Source organism: Ammospiza caudacuta, chromosome 5 (genome assembly GCF_027887145.1).
Source record: "Ammospiza caudacuta isolate bAmmCau1 chromosome 5, bAmmCau1.pri, whole genome shotgun sequence".
Classification (NCBI taxonomy): domain Eukaryota; kingdom Metazoa; phylum Chordata; class Aves; order Passeriformes; family Passerellidae; genus Ammospiza; species Ammospiza caudacuta.
Window position 1 is genome coordinate 71,856,950 of NC_080597.1, and position 18,385 is coordinate 71,875,334.

An 18,385-nucleotide genomic window follows, 5' to 3' on the forward strand; every position below is an offset into this window, starting at 1 on the left:
TTGCTGCTCAACATGCTGTAGCCACAGGAGCTTTCAGACCCTCCCCAGCTAAAAAGAACCAAGCCCTGTGAAAGTAAGAGCAATGAAGAGAGAGATGGATACCCACAGATACCCTCAAGATACTTACAGTCTTCATCCAAGAATTTGTATTGTATGTGTTTCTTGAAAAACTCCTGGATGGACCTACAGATCTCCTCATGCTGCTTAGAGATGTGATCGTAGTACTGGGTGTAGTCTCTCTGTGATATACCTGTCAATAATTTCAGGTAATTATAATTATCAAGAGCTCTAGGCATGCAAAAAACCCAATCAGAAAAAAAAAAAGCAGTTATCAGACACAGAAGATGGGATTTTCCCAAGTTTCTATCTTTATTAGTGACTTACTGTTTGGCTTTATTCTGCTGTACTTAAAGTATTTCCATTAGGAATCCCTTCCTTGAACAGCTCTGTCCATAATTTTGTGAACCTCATTTTATATGTACACACTTGGAATATTTTGAAGTGAATTTCAGAAGGAAACTTTGCCTGTGTTTAAGTTTCCAGCTCCTATCTTGTCTTTTTCAGTTTTATTCCTTTTGGTTACTCTGGTCCAAAACTTTGTTCTGCACATCACAATAGGGATCACAATTTGGAACATGAAATGCCAGGGGTGGAGGCTAAGCTTGCACATCAGCAAAGATGATCCTTGGGTACCCCAGATTCTCATTTAACTGATTTTTAAAGTGTGGAATAACATGTGCCTGCTTGATAAGGCACTAGAGGTGAATCCCTAAATCCCCAAATCAGTGGGATGGCATGCAGGCCAGACCTTAGTGCTCCCATTTGCTCCCTCTCAAGGGTTTTCTTGCCTATGTGGACAAACCATCCCTCCTACAAGTTCTTCATTTCCTACATTTGTCTACAAGACACTGGTTTAAAATGACATCAACAGAATTATACACTTGCATGCATCTTGAGTGACAAGAGTTCTCATACAGGATATGTGTCAACATAAAACATTGCAATACCCTGCTTGACAAATGTCAAATCCAAGACCTGCCCCATCACTGCAGAATGAGTAATTCAGGCTATTTACAGACAAAAAGAGACAGAATTCCCCAAGGAAGATGTATCAGTGACCTCACTTTGCTGTTTAACCATATACAAAACACAGAGTTTTACTGTAAGACAATGCTGACTACTGCCAAAGATCTGCTCTTTTTTAAGAAGTTCATATAAAAAATTTGTGATGTCAGTGGAACTTTGAAGTTTTAATACCACTGCAAAGCTTAACTTGAGTCTAAAAAACAAAACCCAAAAGATTATGGCATCTAAGGGGATGCAGATGTGTAACTGGAAAATCATTCACTACTGCAAGTATCATTCCTTAGTTTGACTGACAAGCTTATTAATTTTAAGGGTATGGGAACATATTGTGAAAAATCTTGGAACTATCTTCAGAAATGCAGCTGGAGTGCTAGCTAAAAAAAATCCCTTACTGGCAGATACACTAGGTTTCAAAAGCTGGCCATGAAATGTACAGAGTGCTTAATTAGCCAGTGCCCAAATGCTTTGTATCTCTGGCAGTTATGGTGTTCCAGCATCACAAGGCAGGACAGGATTCAGCTCTCCTCTCTTCAGAAAGCTGTCAGGAGCCATTAAGCAATGCAGACTTAATGGGAAATCTCTGCTATTAGGAAGATAAACTCTGTTACAGAGAGCTGTAATACACTTGCAACTGGCATAAATGGAGAGAAAATGGGAAGATGAGCACAGGAACACCAGACAGAACAGCCAAATAAAAGGGCTCAGGAGAATGGTGTGTGTGGATTAGCACAGCTCAAATACCTGTGTGCAAGTCCATAGGAAACCCAAATCAGGAAATGAAGAACAGGGAGTGAGCTCCTACATGTTCACAGAGGTGGGACTGGATGGAGCAACAAACTGCTGACAACTCCCAACAGGTACAAAAAGGCACAGCCAAAACAACCCACACTCACCATGCTAAGACAGGAGGAACAGTGAGACCTACAAAGCCAATGTCCCTGACCCTCCATATCCTCACAAGGAACCACTTGTGGATATGGACCTTGGTGCTTGTGAATATGTAGGCATGAGACAAGCAAAGTGAGCAAACCTAGCTTTATCTTAAAGCAAAAAAAAAAAAAAAAAATCACCTTCCTTCCTTTAGAGTCTGTATTTGCTCTATCACTGCTGTAACACTTCCTTGTTAGAAGAGTTTAGGCAGAATGATTCAACCTTGTTCAGAACAGATGTGCACTAATCCTGTGCTATTTGAGTTTCTGTTCATCTCTAAAGATTTCATGGTAGACCACACCAAAATCAAACTTCAGAGTAGTAATTAGCCTGAAATTAAACCCCTCAATTCAAGCACCTGTATGTGCACTGGGTATCTCATTTCCTGCTATAGTCAGCAGAGAACAGTCAACACAACCAGAGGAGTAAAACTGAGCTAAATTTACCCTAAATTACCCAAAAATTACCCTACTCAGCTGCCTACAACACATGCTCTAGCACAATCTGCCTGTTCTCCAGCTGCCAGAGGTCTCCCAATGCACTCACTTGCTCTGTGCATGCTGTGGATGGGTATCCTGGCTCTCCAGTGCCACTTGAAATGTTTTACATTTAGGATTCTGCACTTGAGTAACAGAACAACAGGCTCTAACTAAGTACACTGAATTTAATATGAACTCAAGACACCTCCTACACCTGTGGAGGTGTTCTGACCTCCCCAACCTTCTGCATATAACATCCTCATGGGGTCATGTATTTACAGCACAACACACAACTGCCTCTGTATTCATTCTGCAAGTTGGAGTCAATGCAATTTGGTCCTGAATATAAAAGACTCTGCCTTTGGGTGAAGTTTCTGAATTAACAATTAAATTAAGAATATTCCCACTGTAATGGTAAGCATGCTGAGCTGTCAAGCTTTCAAATATAGTGGAAAGTGAGATGTGGTAAACCACATTTTAAAATACAGAAAGAATAAACCATTAATTTCAGAAATGAGGTGTGGAAAGAAAGAGCTTTCTTCAGCCTTAGCTCTCATTCAAGGAATCAGAGAAACTCCTCAAAACTTCATCCAATAATTTTGTTTTCAAGAAATTCCTTACCTAAAAGCTTGTTTTCCTTGACAAAGCATCTGAATTCTGCACCAGGGATTAGTTCACACCATTTGCGAAGAACAAGCTGTGCAGGAAAAACAAATGACAAAGCCTTGTTTCAGAAAAGTAACAGCATCCTTTTGTCAACAGCTCTGCCTTTTAGAGCTACAGGTTTGCTGTAATGATAAGATGACCAGTGATACTAGAGAACAAAACAATCTTTAATCTGCAGTTCACATAATTATATTTGAAAATATTTCAAAACAATTAGATTTACTATTCATTTCAGAGAATCACAGAATGCTTCCAGTTGGATGGCATGTCTAAATACCATATAATCTAAAATAGCTTAAAGCAGAAAGGTTCAGATTGGACATAAGAAACCATGAGGGCTGTCAAGCATTGGAAGAGATCTCTCAAAGAGGCTAGGCAGCCTCTACCCACTGAGATTTTCAAGACAGATTTTATAAAATGCCAAATGAGACAATATGATCTCATTCCTTAGCCATCTTTGAGCATGAGGATGGACTAGGCACCTCCTGAGGTCCCTACCGACCCTAATTATCTTATGCTCTTCCACTTTGGACAGTATTTATAACTGTGAACTCATTTATGAAACTACTTCCAAGTTACATTAATGATAAAGCATGGAAAATAAAAACCCTGCTGCACACCACAACAAATCTGTCATGGAATTGGCAGAAAGTTGCTCCCTAGTCAAAGGAGCTGATGAGCAGAATTAAATTTATCCAAATCAACCTCTATTCTGGTACACACCCAAGCAGAATTCTGTGACGCCTTTAAACCAGTTAAAATAAGGACACAGGACAGAAATAGGAAGCAAACTATTATAGTCAATAGGACAGACTGCCTGGGAATTAAAGCATCTTTCTGGCACTTTCTCAAGTTTCTCTATTTCCTAAGCTGAAATATTCTGAAGGATTGATGTTTTTAAGGCCCCAGTTACTGCTAGTGGATGCTGGAAACTCCCAAACCCTTTAAACTGCAGCAGAAAGCTTTAGTAACCAGAGATGACATTGCTAACTATGGTGCTAACATTAAACTCTTTGTTCCAACTTTTACATGTCCTGTATCTTTAAAGTACACTTGATAGTGCTTTAAAATAAAACAAGGTTCATTCAGTTTTGAAAAGCCCTTTAAGCCCACTGCATGATGACAAATGTTATATTTACATAAAAACTATTATTAGAGAGATGACTAGATGTTACCACAAGAGCAGTAGCTCCACATTAACAGTCTGAAGCATCTCTAGCTGAACATTTTGATCTGGTAACAAACATAGGAAACAAGATGTGACAGAGCAGTTCAGGATGTCCCCAGCCACTGCAGCAAGCCTCCCCCTTGGTAACCTCAGTGTGATGTTCACAAGCAGCTCACCATCAAGAATACATTTATTTGAGCCACTAAACTTGTCCTTCCTGTCACAACCTGACAGACATGAGAGGACATTGCAAGGAAGCTTCTCAAGTCTGCACTTCAGCCCACCTGATCTGCAATTAAATGAACTTCTTATGACCTGCAGGGCTGAACCAGACTTCCCTTCATATTGAAAGCAATATGAATAAAACAAACATAACACATTTAATGGACAGAAACCCAGTCACAAACGTCACCCAGCCTGTGAGCAATTCTTTTAAATTACTCAGAAATCATGCAAGAAGTCCTACCTCATAGTTCAAGGAAGGATCAGGGGAATCATCAGTACAGTGAATAAATCTGGAAAAGTAAGGCACAGGCTTCAAAATCTGTTTTACATGTAAGATTTTAGCCATAGTGAGAAAAATAACCCCAAACTGAAACATAATTGAAACCCCAGTAAAAATAACCCCAAATAACCCCAAACTGAAACAGTTCTCATGTGAAACATAAGAACTACCGTTAAATTATTTCCAATATGTACAAAGGATATAAATGCAATACATAACTCTCCTTTTGACAATTATCATAGGAGAAAACCAGAATAGTCACCTCTTTTATTCCAATGCAATTTGGAAGCACTTAAATCCGGACAGGGATGTGTCCCAAATGTCAGTGTTTATTCACTGTTGATTTATTTCTGTTTGAATCAACAGTGCTGCTCTTTTCCCCTTGTATTGTTATGTTGGCATAACTGAATTCTCAAAAAACCCAATAAACTTGAGCAATCCAATCCAGTTTCACTGCAGCATGTTTTGCCAAGTACTTTTAATGTTTAACTTCCCAAACCACACAACAGAGACACATCATCATGCCTTACAGCAGTTCATTTCCATGAATAAAGGATGCAAAACAGCACTGCAGCTCTGCACTCCTGATTCCATAGCATGGTATTTTCTAAATTAAGAGCCTTAAGAAATACTCTTACAAATCCCTTGAGAGTGGGATAAACAAAACTATTTCTACAACTGCAAGCAGATGTCAAGGTTTTGTCCCTTGTGAGGAGCTGACTCTGTTGGTCTCCCTTCAGGAGCTGGCAAGAATGGAGCAGTTATAAGGCAAGTCAGCTTCCATGTACCTTTTTGTCATTTTACAGTAAACCTTGTAACTTTCAAAAGGTATTCACAGACGAACATGTGTTTTTCTTCCATTTCTACTCCCTGACCTTATTGGCAACAAACTACTTGGAAGCACAGAACTGTGTGAAGGGTCACTGCTGAGCAATAGTCCTAAATACAATATTTATAGGATCTCCTTTTGGCAGTGAACTTCATTCAGCAACCCAAAAGTCTCACATAAACATTGCATTTGTAAGACATGGCTTCCCAGCCTTTGGTTTGAAGTGAAGAGCTATTGTAAGAGTTCATTCTGTATGCTGCCAGCAGAAATAAATTTCACACATTTTAGTTTAGACTTTAATATCCACAACACACAGAAAAGTAGGGCAATACAGGCAGGCTTTCCAAAAGCACAGTGATCAAACACATCATATATATATATCTGTAAGCCTGTGTAAACAGATAACATCCTTCAGCTACAGTCTAGATTCCCCTCAATTTAAGATCTGTCAAAGCAACAGAAACAAACCCATGAGAGCTCACAGTTTTGCTGGAGTCAGGATTCCTCCCTTACTGGAGTATATGCCTATCATGCTGAAGAAAATATCCCCCTCACACACACAGCCAATAATAAACTTATCTACAAAGGCAGCTGAAGTCCAGCATGTGGAGTTTTACAGTGGCTGCACATGAGGGCTGGTATTGCCTCTCACAGCCTCCATATCTGAGACTGGGGTTCCTGAAATCCACTTCATTCCAATTACAGCCTTTTCCAGCAGCCAAAAAACCCCAGCCTTATAATCAAAATTATTCCTTAACTCAACCCTAAAATATTTTGGGTAAGAGCTATGTGAGGAAGGATGGTTCCTCTTCCATTGTAAGTCAGAAAATGAAATCCTTGGGTGCCACCCCAAGCCCCACAGACTGTGCAGGTGTCTCTGCCAAATCAACCACACAGGCAAAAATACTGCAAGACACAGTGGGAATATTATTTTTTTTTACTCTTAATGACAGAGGACTAAGTACAAATAAGGAAAAAATGGGTGTACACAGCACAAGACAAAATAAACTCATATTTCTGTAATCTAATTTTCCTTTTTAATATTATCATGAGTTTTCATTGACAAAAGGCCACCTTTGTTCAAGGAGTAAATTTTGGGTGATTTGAGGTTACAATTTTATATTTTTTACCAGCTCATTGTAGCATTTATTGATGAAACCTATCTCAACTTGTGTACTACAGATGAGCTTTTGATCTCTAGAGGCACAATGCTAAGTGGGGTGTCTTCAACCCACATCCTATTCAGGTTTGGGCATACTTGAAAGAACAATCCCAAAGTTGTCAGGAACCCCAAACTGAGACATGCCTGGGCTGTATTTTCTGAAGCCTCTGAAAACTGGCATTTTGAATGCTATAGGTGAAAGGATCAAGCTCTTCTGTTGTGTTCTGGTCAGCAGCTTTTTTACAGAGTTACACTTAGTAGACCAGAAGGATCAAGATCTCATTATATGTGGCAGCTCTGTGTCAAACTCCAAATGCAAATACTTGACCACCAGGACATGCTACAGAAAGTGATTATGTAGGTCAGTTTTCAACACTGAGAAAAGCAAAAGGTTGGCAAGTTTCTCCAGTACCCACCCTGCTAAGAAAGTCATGAACTCATCTGCAAATCACTGAGAGAATTAGGAACTACTATGAATATGATAACAATTGTAGAATTTATTCTGTACCTGATACTTCCCTGTTATTATCTCATGGTAAATTTTAAAATCTTATTTAAAAAAGAACAAGGAGAAGTTTTTAAGAGCCTTTGAACTGTATCTTTATTCCTCTTGCTGGAACTCTGAAGCCTAAAAGAAATTGGAAATTCATACACCACTGAAAAGAGAATCTTGTACCACGCTGTAAATTGCTAGGAAAAATGGGAAAGAGTAAAACCTCAAAAAAAAAAAAAAATCGCCATCAAAGGCCTCATTTTCCACATCCTCTCATGTGCAACTGCCTACCTTGAAACAGTTTATATTAAACCTAAACTATCAGCTCCTGCAAAAAGATACTGGAGTGCTAAGGCACATTCTTCATGGTCCAACACTGCCTCCTATGTTCTGTTAGGAAAACACAGGCTGTTATTCTTCCACATCTCAAAAAACACTGAAATTTCCCTGCAATTTGGAATTCAATATTAAAAGCACTAAGTTTGGCATCAGAAATGTTGTCAGAATGACATCATTAGAAGTACTGCTAATATTTCTACCAGCCTCAAGGTAAGCAATCAATCATATTTTAACAAAACACAGTCCACCTATTCTAACAATAAGGAAGAAAACTGTATTTTACACCAATACATCCACCAGGGCTATACAGAGCTTTCTGCTCAAAAGAGTTTTAATCACTTAACAGAAATCCCAGTTAGAAAAGGATTTTTTTTTTTATCACATATACTCAACACTAAATTTCTGAAAGCCTAAATTAATTCCTGAAAAATTAAGACACACCACCCACAAGATTTTTTGTGAACTCAGCTAAGTAAATTACAATGCTGACTTTGAAGCAGAAACAACATCAACTGCATTAATGAGTACATTGCTCTGAAGTCTTTGTTAATTTGTTGAAAATTAACATGCTGGAAAAGGTAATTTATTAGTCTGAACTCTTCAACCAAGGTGTCAGCATCATGAGAGAGTCCAAACATTTAAAACAGTGAAAGCAATCTAATCATGCTCAGTATATTTGTACTGAGTCCATATTTTTTAATAGTTTGTATTGGAGCATTACATGATTGAAATTTTCTCAGAACTTGAGACAGTTTAGAATTATAAGGGCATTCCCTGAGCTGAGCAATGTTTAGAGGCAGACAGGAAATGGGAGAGGAAGAAAAAGCACAGAAAGTGATTTGCCTGAAGTCCTGAATCATTGGCTTAAATTTCTAGGTCAAAACCCAGATCTACAAATTTCCATTGCAGCACATTTACCATATTATGACCCATGAAGTGGATATTTAAGTTTATAAAATTGAACAGGAAACAAAACAACAACACCAAAAAAAGAGTATTCAGGATTTCAGCTGTTACTTATGTAAGGCAAGAAACCTTTAGACCATACTGAGCATTACTGTAAAAATATAGTGCATTTCTCCTCTCTCCAAGTAGTCCTTCCAAGGGATTTGGATGCATTATGTATGTAATTTTCATTTGTTCAGCACTTCAGGTTCTTACGCCAGCTACATTTTTAATTTCTGCTTGCTAAGGCCTAGAGAACTGGCAGCTAATCAATAGGATAATTAAGGACAACCACTGTTCTGATTTAGCAATAATCATTGCACTGTTTGGGGACATTCTGTACAAATAACTTTGTCATTTAGAAATACCAAGCAGAGACTGGACAATAATATATGCTTTAATCAAGTATGACATAGTCATAAATTACAAGATATACACAGAGACCAAGGTGATTTCCCACAATCATGCCATAAGCTTTATTTTTTTACCACCTTAGCTGTGCTATATGGTGTTCTTATCACATTGGAAAAGGAGCCTAAATGGACTGGAGCAGAGGAGTTTGAGGTGCTGCCTTTCTCCCACAGCAGGATCAGGAGGAGGGAATGTGCCTGCTATGCCACCACTGTTCTTGTGTGAACTTCAGGTGAAATCACTGATGCTCCAAGGCATCAGTCATGCTGAGAAACCTCACACCACAGCCCCAGAATGTCCTCACTGCCCCTCCCAGCAAGCCAGTGCTGACTGCAGGGGGGAAGAGCTGAGGCACTGATTGGAACTGACACAAGATTAATCCAGACAGAAAATGCACTGATTTCAGTATCAGAGAAGGTGGTTGAACCAATTCATTCTACCACACAAAGAGCTGCCACATCTAAATCAAGTGGCACTTGCTGAACACTTGCTTGTCTCTGAGACTCACTAGAAAACAATCAAACAGGAATTCTGCAAAGAGCTCTGGGTACTTTTTGCTGGACCTCTTTATGCATGAAGACAGTAAATACAAACTCTATAAAGTTTAACATTCACAAAGGGATGATGCAAAGGTCTTTTCAAACCTGCAAGAATCACTCCTGAAAGCCATTGCAACAAAAATCTTACTATTCAACTCTGTGAGCAAGCCATCCTCCAGACATCCCACCTTTCATTAGGGGAAACCATGAAAAGCAGCTCTTTGGGCAGGCACCAAAGGCTTCTGAGAATGCACTCACCTCTGACATGTAAACTACAGATTTCTCATCTCCCCCATTCCTTTCATTCTCTGGGACCCTATAATCAAGAATTCTCATTCTTCACAATTGTTTCCCAAGCCCAACATACTTTTCAAACTGTTTTATCACTCAAATATCTTCTCCCCTCCTCCTCAGTCTCTTCCCCAGCACCTCCTCTCATTGCAGGTTAGGTATGATGTAAAACCCAACATGAGAACTGGACTTACAGCCTTGCTGTCAAAAACTCTCTTTTTTTTTCCCATGTACCAAAAAGTGGGGGAAGAGAGTCTCATTAGAGTTGGAGGATTAAAAAAGAAGGCAGTTGCACAGCATTAATGTTAAAAGGCTTTACTTATACACTTTAAAAATAAAATTTTTGTCAAGACATAAGCCACTTGACATGAAACTTACACCTGTTAACCCCTTATAAGGCACCTAAAACAATGGCTCTGCATTTGACTGAGTCTCCAGAAAGACCCTGTACAGTAAATAAGCACTGAATAATTACTGGAAAAGAATCTCTCAGCCATGGATTGCCACTTATCTTTGAAAATCTGTGTGTCTAGGAAATACAAAAAGTAACCATAGTAACAGAAATATCAACTCCAGTAATCTCATTTTCTTTGAGAAAAATGCTGTATTTTAGAAATGAGTGACATAAATCAAGGAGATGCAGGTACTACAGGAGGAAACCATTCCTATACAATTAAATACTCCCTTCAAGTGAGCAGATAAAAATCAACCCCAAGCACATAATATTTTTTATTTCATCTGTAATTGCTATCCTTAGTCACCCGCAATGTATTTGTTTCTAGAGCTACAAGAACTTGGGTTCAGAACAAGCTCTAGAAACAGGTGAAATAGATTAGCAGAAGTCTCAAGCATCTTCCAGGCAGTCACACAAACCTCAACAGCTTTAAAATAAGAGGACATGGTAAAGTCACACTGTAAGTGGCACCAATAAGGAGGGTAACAACAAGTAAACACCAAGAGGGGTGGGAAGGCAAAAAATCTCAAGAATACAACATGACTTGCTCTGGAAAGGTGGTAAAAAAATATAATCTTAGCCCATACTGTCAAGGCCCACTGGTTGCCTGTGCTACTTTCATGTGTTTCTGGTTTGCTTTTGGCTGTTCCTGGCTGTGTGTAACTAATTTGTCTGCTGGAAATGAACTTACGGCTGGGTGAGGTCACGGGTGATGAAATCTGAACTCTTGAAGAGGAGGAAGATGTCACTGAGAGCTTTACATTTCAGAGAGCTGTTCATTGCTATCCAGTAGGCATCCTAAAGAAACAGAGATTACCTGAAACACACCTTTATTAGCAGGAGAGACTGCAAACTTCAAGTCTATCTAAACATTATGCAATGTTTGAAATACATGCAGAAAAGTATTTCTTTTTATTTTGAGGAAAACTTCATTAGTGGTTAAAAGAGACAAGATAATTACTGCTTTTCTTATGAATACTCTGATGAAAGCAGTGCAAATTCATTTGCAAAATTAGGTTTTTGCCTTACTGCTTCCAGGAACTTTGTTGGAATGCTTGATTGAACACAATGTCTCTTGAGAACACAAAACAACAATATTTGGGTGCACTCATCCTTATGGTATAGTTAGGAGTACTTTAAATTAACTAGAGGAAAGTTTATTGTCTTTTTTTTTTTTTTTTTTTTGAAACTGTGGTGTTTTAATCTTTATACCAGGTAAATTTTTCAACTAGTATCCTGAACTAGAGCCTGCCCATCACACAACCATCTGTGACCAGGACATAGGTTTTAGATAGGAAAGTGCTGCCATGCATCAGCCTCCCTAAAAATGCACCATCACCACCTAGTGATGGACAAGATACGAGTACCTAAAATTAACTAGAGGAGAGTTTATTGCCTTTTTTTGTCATATATAGTGACAGATAAGATATGAGTATCTAAAATTAACTAGAGGAAAGTTGGTTTTTTTGGAACTGTGGTGCTTTTCATCTTTATATCAGGTAAAGGTTTCAACTACTATCCTGAACAAGAGCCTGCCCATCACACAACCATCTGTGACCAGGACATAGGTTTTAGATAGTAAAGTCAGTGCTTTTCATGCATCAGCCTCCCTAAAAATCACCATCTAATGATAGAGAAGATACGAGTACCTAAAATTAACTAGGGGAAAGTTTATTGCCTTTTTTCTCATATATAGTGATAGACAAGATAGGAGTACCTAAAATTAACTAAAGGAGAGTTTATTACCTTTTTTTTGAAACTGTGCTGCTTTTCATCCTTATACCAGGTAAAGGTTTCAACTACTATCCTGAACTAGTTTTAGATAGGAAAGTCAGTGCTGCCATGGATCAGCCTCCCTAAAAATGCACCATCACCACCTAGTGATAGACAAGGTATGAGTAGCTAAAATTAACTAGAGGAGAGTTTATTGCCTTTTTTTTTTTGAAACTGTGGTGCATTTCATCTTTACACCAGGTAAAGTTTTCAACTGTATCCTGACCAAGAAGAGCCTGCCCATCACACAACATCTGTGACCAGGATCTAGGTTTTAGATAGTAAAGTCAGTGCTGCCATTCATCAGCCTCCCTAAAAATCACCATCTAATGATAGAGAAGATATGAGTACCTAAAACTAACTAGAGGAAAGTTTATTGCCTTTTTTTTGAAACTGTGGTGCTTTTCATCTTTATACCAGGTAAAGGTTTCAACTAGTATCCTGAACTATTTTTAGATAGGAAAGTCAGTGCTGCCATGCATCAGCCTCCCTAAAAATGCACCATCACCACCCAGTGACAGACAAGGTATCAGTGAAGTGGTGGATTCCACTTAAGAGTAGAGAATTCACCACCTCACTGATATCTTGTGTATCACTTCTTCCTTCATCAGAACCACTAGTCTCTTCTTCTTTCCAAAGCATTGAGAGAAAACAAAGACAAAACATTTTGTATTACAACATCTGTCATAAGTTTTGGGAGCCAGCATTCTTACCCTTGGAGCACTCCAGTTGAGTTTAGGAAAAACACTGCCACCCAAGGAACTTATTGCTTCCTGAACTTTAGCTGTGAACTCAGGAAATTCTGGTGCCTGAACAAAGAACAACAGCAAAAAAAAATTTCAATACATTTAATAGAAGCGTAGCCATCTTCTAAATGCTATTAGAAATACATATTGCATTAGAATTAAGTCCAAAATCAGTATGAACCTCAGAAACCTACTGTACAATAAACTTATTTAAATAAATCACTTTATCAAATCTGTCATTTTTTCAATCAGAGAAAACTGAAAATGCTCCCAGTTCTCATCTCATTACTAGCAGGTATCATGAACTTCAGGAGAAAACCCAAAACATCATAACAGTCACCATGAAAACTGCAATAGCTGTCAAATAACCAAACCTTAAATCCTTACCTGTTGGTTTATATCCTGTGGTAAATTATTATATACAAATAAGATCCAGTAATATTTAAACTTCTAAAGAGTGATTTTAGAATTAAACATATCTTTATCAATTCCTAGGCAATTTGAGTGACAGCTGCTCATTCAGGCTCTAGTTTTATAAAATGTTAGTAATACTTTAACTAATCTGCTCTTCAATTAGGTCTTAAAGTAGCTGCTTAACAATATGTTGATTCAAAATAGAGGACAGACTGCAAAGGTTGGAGTAGAAAACCCTGCCTTGTAAAGAACATTGAAAACCTAAGATTGAGGTAAAAAAAACCCCAACTCTTCAGGCTGCTCCAAACTCTACCCTGAATGTGGTGCTACAGAAAATAAACAGGTTGCTGACCTTTAAAATAATATGAAAGGATTTGAAGCATATGTCAAAGATTTTTCATATAATAGGATTTATAGCAAGTAGTATATAGGAACATGATTTTTACCTATTTTGAAACTCAACTCAAAAGTAACTCCTAGGCTAAAGCTAACTGATGCCTCTAAAACAACAAAACCCTCACAGCCATACAAGTGAATAAAAAAACTCATACATGCTGGCATCTCCTCACTGCAGCTTCCCCAAATGCTAACACTTTAAAAACCTTCTCACATTTTAGTGCAGTGACCTGGACTGAACTTCAAGCATTCCGAACCTTTCCTTCACGTTACCTTGTCTCCATGGGAAACTACACTCGGAAAACTGAAAAAAACACTTCTCTAATTTTATTTTTAGACTTTCAGTTGATCTGGAAACTGCTCCTGCAAGAAGTAAAACTCTTCATCCCCTGCATTCTGATCCAAGCTTCTCTTGTTTTGACAGGAATCAGGAGTCCTGCTATATATGTAATACCAGCACATGCTGAGCCTCCTTGGGAAAATGTTACCAATGTGTTATTTGATTAATACAAGAGGATAAATACACACAAGAGGAAAGTTCTACAACTGCATAAACAAGCTGGACTCCATCATTTCCTGAATTCTGAATGCCCGGCTTTGTAACCATTAATATTAATGCAAGTTATTCTAAAACAGAATTTTGTGCCCCTCCACTGGTCTCATGAGGAAGCTGCAGACTTACCTCGATATACAAGAGTGATTTGCCCTGTGCTCTTCTGACAGGTAAATACCTCTTAATTATGAATTTCCTTATTGTGTTCTACATTATAACAGAACCTGATTAAAAACTCTGGTTTTACTTATTTAGCATCATCACCATGAGCTTTGCAAACCATGATGGATCCTAAACCCTTTGTTTTAAATAATTGACAATTAAGGGAAACTAGGTTATCAAAGGTTAAACATTTGAACTGAAGATTAATCAGAGTGCACAAATTTGAAATGCAATAAACTCCAGGCTGTAAATTCTGTGCTAGCAGAAGCACCACTCAAAGCAGGGCTGTGATTATGTGGCATCTAATCCAACTGAACAATTCCACATCCTGATGAACATTAGGGAGCTAAAGTCACAGCATCAATGGCAGACAAGTGCTTTGAGTACTTTAACTCTGACAGTGACAGGGCAACAGCAAATTTTAAAAATAAAAAGATGTAAGAAAAACATCAAGAAAGCCTGGTTTGTATCCATTATGAACCTGACCCCATGTGCAAGGAAACCACAAAGACAGGAAAATAAAAAATAACATGATAGAGAGAGATGTACTAAAAAGAAATAATGGCACATCAAGAGAAAAGTTGTGAGTATTAAGCTGCAGGGGCTTGGTTCCTTCTGCATCCAGTCTGATTAAATAATTTGGAGATACTCAAAGTGGTGAAAATGAAAGAGCTATATTTAGAGCTGTACTGCAGCTCATTTCCTAGGGTCTAACAAGTGTATGATTGTCAGGGATGAAGAAAAGTGTTTTATTTTAGTTAAATAAAATTAAGCCAGCAAAAACTTTTGGAAGTTACAGACATCTATACTGCCACCCATCTAAAATGGTCTGAAAAATGTTAAATACAGCAAGAGATATCTCTAACCAAGTTTGTATCACAAGGCTGCAGAAAGGAAACTGCTGCCAAACCCCCACTGGGCTTTTACAGGACCTTACCTTAAGTGTTGTAGTGTTCTCATCATCTGACCACTGCTCAAAATAAGAACAAAGCAAAGGTTACCAGCATCCTGAGCCATCCTTTATAATTTATGAGAATATCAGAATTCATGCAGCCTCTTACAACATGGAGTTCAAATCATTGCCCCAGACAGCATAACATCACCATCCTGCAATTATTTTGGCTGTAAAGTAAGACAGGAAAACACTATATATAAAGTGTTTGGGTAAGAGCTATGTGGAGTTATGTAGCTCCAGTTAAAAGCTATGGAGAGCAGAAGTACTACTCTAAAGTATTGCTAAAAAGAGATCTCTATATGTTTCAAATTTGATTTATTTCAGAAAGATGGACATTTCAGAACTCAGTTTTCCCAATCTACAGCTTGTCTCCAGCTCCAGCACTTCCATCTTTAGACTCATGATCCATTAGCTTCACTTTTATTTGTTTTTCATCTCCTTGTTGTACCTTCTGTCACTTGTAATTATAACATTTTTCAGTGTTTTCCCTCTAGAATGGCCTTCTGAGTTATTATGGCCTCAGAAACTTTCACTGTTTGTTGAAGTAACTACTCCAAATGTACTCCTAATTTTTCAGGGCATGAAACAGCATTAAGTTCAATTTCCACATTCCTCAATCATGATTACAAATGCAATTATCAAGAAATGAAAAATAAAAAAAAAAATCTTGTGTGGAAGAGCATGGAAGTATCTTAAACTTTCCCTGACTGCCCAGCATAAGTGATCACATATTTATGTTTTTCATGGCAAATACCACATGATAATTATTTCTGTGAAGGACTCTCCACACCTATAAATTATGCAGAAGAAGTTATACACTCATATTTTTCTCAAGAGGCTCGACATTAATTTGGATTTTATACTGACCTGTATCTCCTCTGCATCATCACTCCCCTCCTGAGCATGACTTGGTGGATCTTCTCTGAAACAAAAAATTAACAGGAAAAAAAATTAAGCACTGGAGTTTGACTTGACCATGTCCATTACATTTCCACAGCATTTCCAGCTCTTAATGTTAAAATGTTTTCATAAGAAAATTAAACCTCAGAACACTGGCAGAGAAAAATGAGAGATGCCAGCACTGAAAACTAAAGACCAAATAGCTGGCATTAGGCCTAGGTCCCACTCTGAACATTTTGTTTCTTTCAAACTAGCAGATCACTTTTTGCTCTAAAACACCATAATTGAACCTTTTCAGCACCCTGTCAATGATTTTTTGACACCCTGTTAATGATTCTTTTCCAACTTTACTGTACTCTGACACAAACACAAATTAATTTTTTTTAATAAGTTCAATTAAAATTTTTGCCTCCATACTCCCTTTCCAAGTAAAAATTCATAAACCTTGAGTTTCAAATGTCAACTTGTGAATTTCTAGCTCTGAAAAGAAATTGTCCAGACACTCAGCACACAGACCAAAGATGATCCCATGGAAAGTAGAGAGTGCAGCAAACAGGGCAAGGTCAAACGTACATCCCTGGCAAAAGTTAATTCTTAGACAAGCTGAGTCTCTGCAGATCCACAAGGACTAAACCATCAATCCAGTTTTTGAGATCTAGAGGACAGATAGGGGTGCACTGAAGGTTAGAGGCAATCTTGGCCTTGACTGCAACAAGATCACATTCACTTATAGCTAAGGAAATTCAACTCAGAGAAAAAAATGGTTTCTAAAATGAAGTTTAACTGCAAACATCTTAAAAATGTAATTTAAGTCAATCATACAGCTGTCCATTACTCCATTGAAGACAGCAAAATTGTAGAACACAGCTAAGCCAAACCTTCAATTTCAGCTTTTCTGAAGGCTTATTAAAATCTACAGCTGCTGCTAAATAAATTCCACAATTCTGCAGAAGCAGGTGACAATACTACTTCTGATCCAGAATAGTTTAAAAACAATTCTAATGTTCTGGATATCCTTTAATAAGAAAAAAAATTTAGAAATTAAAAATTAAACCCCTTAATGTCTACAAGGCATTTAAACAGCTTCCATTTTTATATAAATTGATAGCTGATAAATCAAACCAAGCTCCCTTTCACACACAGCCTCACTGGCTGCTCTGCAAGGGGCAAACTCCCAGTTAGGGAATCCTGGAGTGAGGACTGATTTCTGAGTTTGATCATTGACAAGATGCAGGCAGCAACCATTCCACAAGGGAACCACACACTGAGATCCCACACAGAAACAAAGAGCAAGGCCTGTGTCCTTACCAACTGCTCCTGCTACCTCCCCACTCCTTGCTCTGCATCCAAAATCCTGGCATGGGTGTTCACACAGGACATTCAGCTTTGTCACAAGCATGAATTACCAATATGCAAATAATTATATAAAATGTTACTAATTACTGAGTCTGTCTATAGCTTATTTTATTGAGAATTAAGCTCAGGAAATGTCACTTCACCCCTGGACTGGCATGGGACAGGTCAAGCCTGTGAATTGGACCCAACCAGATCCAAATAAGCAAACACAAACCATCAGCTAAGCATCCCAAAGAATGGTGGAGAAAAAAATGAAAGGACTTTGTCCACTTGGTCTAGAAGGAACTGTAGTTCATGGATTTTAGGATCTGCTTCAGGCACCAGCAAATCCAGCTGTACTAACAACAGTCAGCCCATTCACATGCTCACAGTGTGAGGTTTACTGCAGTCACACTGCTCAAATTGAAAAACTCACTATACTCAATACAATATGAATACACAAAATAGTGCTGTGAATAAAAAATGGCATTAATACTTGGAAGCTGGGGAGAAAACACACTTTACCTTCCAGAAACCACCAGTGTTCCATCATCCAGCAAATACTCTTTCACATTCTCTGGCAAGGGAAGAATAACACTGGAAGAAATGTGAAAATCTCTTTAGTACTTTATTATTACTTGTTATACTAAAATCCTAGTGGAATAAAGTAATTTGGTTTTTTTCATAGCACATACCCCAACAACCCATCTTATCCCTCACCCAAAAAAGCAATGCCCATTTTCCCTTCATGGAAGCACAGGACAAAAATTTTAGATGAAATACACAAAAATGCCCCACTCCTGCAAAGCTCTAAGAAATTCCAAGTAAAATTGTGTGCAGCTTGTGAGGAGACA

At 38.1% G+C, this 18,385-nt stretch overlaps 1 protein-coding gene across 2 annotated transcripts in view; it reads right to left on the reverse strand.

Annotated features, from left to right (window-relative positions):
* Positions 1-18,385, reverse strand: part of CDC123 (cell division cycle 123) — a 31,680-nt gene that overhangs the window by 11,583 nt on the left and 1,712 nt on the right. The window contains exons 2-9 of one of the 2 annotated variants that reach the window (XM_058804669.1): positions 18,057-18,128; positions 16,164-16,218; positions 15,279-15,311; positions 12,784-12,879; positions 10,989-11,095; positions 4,796-4,844; positions 3,117-3,192; positions 128-250 (exon numbers count right to left, since the gene is read on the reverse strand). In XM_058804669.1, coding sequence (XP_058660652.1) covers positions 128-250; positions 3,117-3,192; positions 4,796-4,844; positions 10,989-11,095; positions 12,784-12,879; positions 15,279-15,311; positions 16,164-16,218; positions 18,057-18,128 — 611 coding nt within the window. The remainder of the gene's footprint in view (positions 1-127; positions 251-3,116; positions 3,193-4,795; positions 4,845-10,988; positions 11,096-12,783; positions 12,880-15,278; positions 15,312-16,163; positions 16,219-18,056; positions 18,129-18,385) is intronic. The other variant, XM_058804670.1, reaches the window with a different exon arrangement.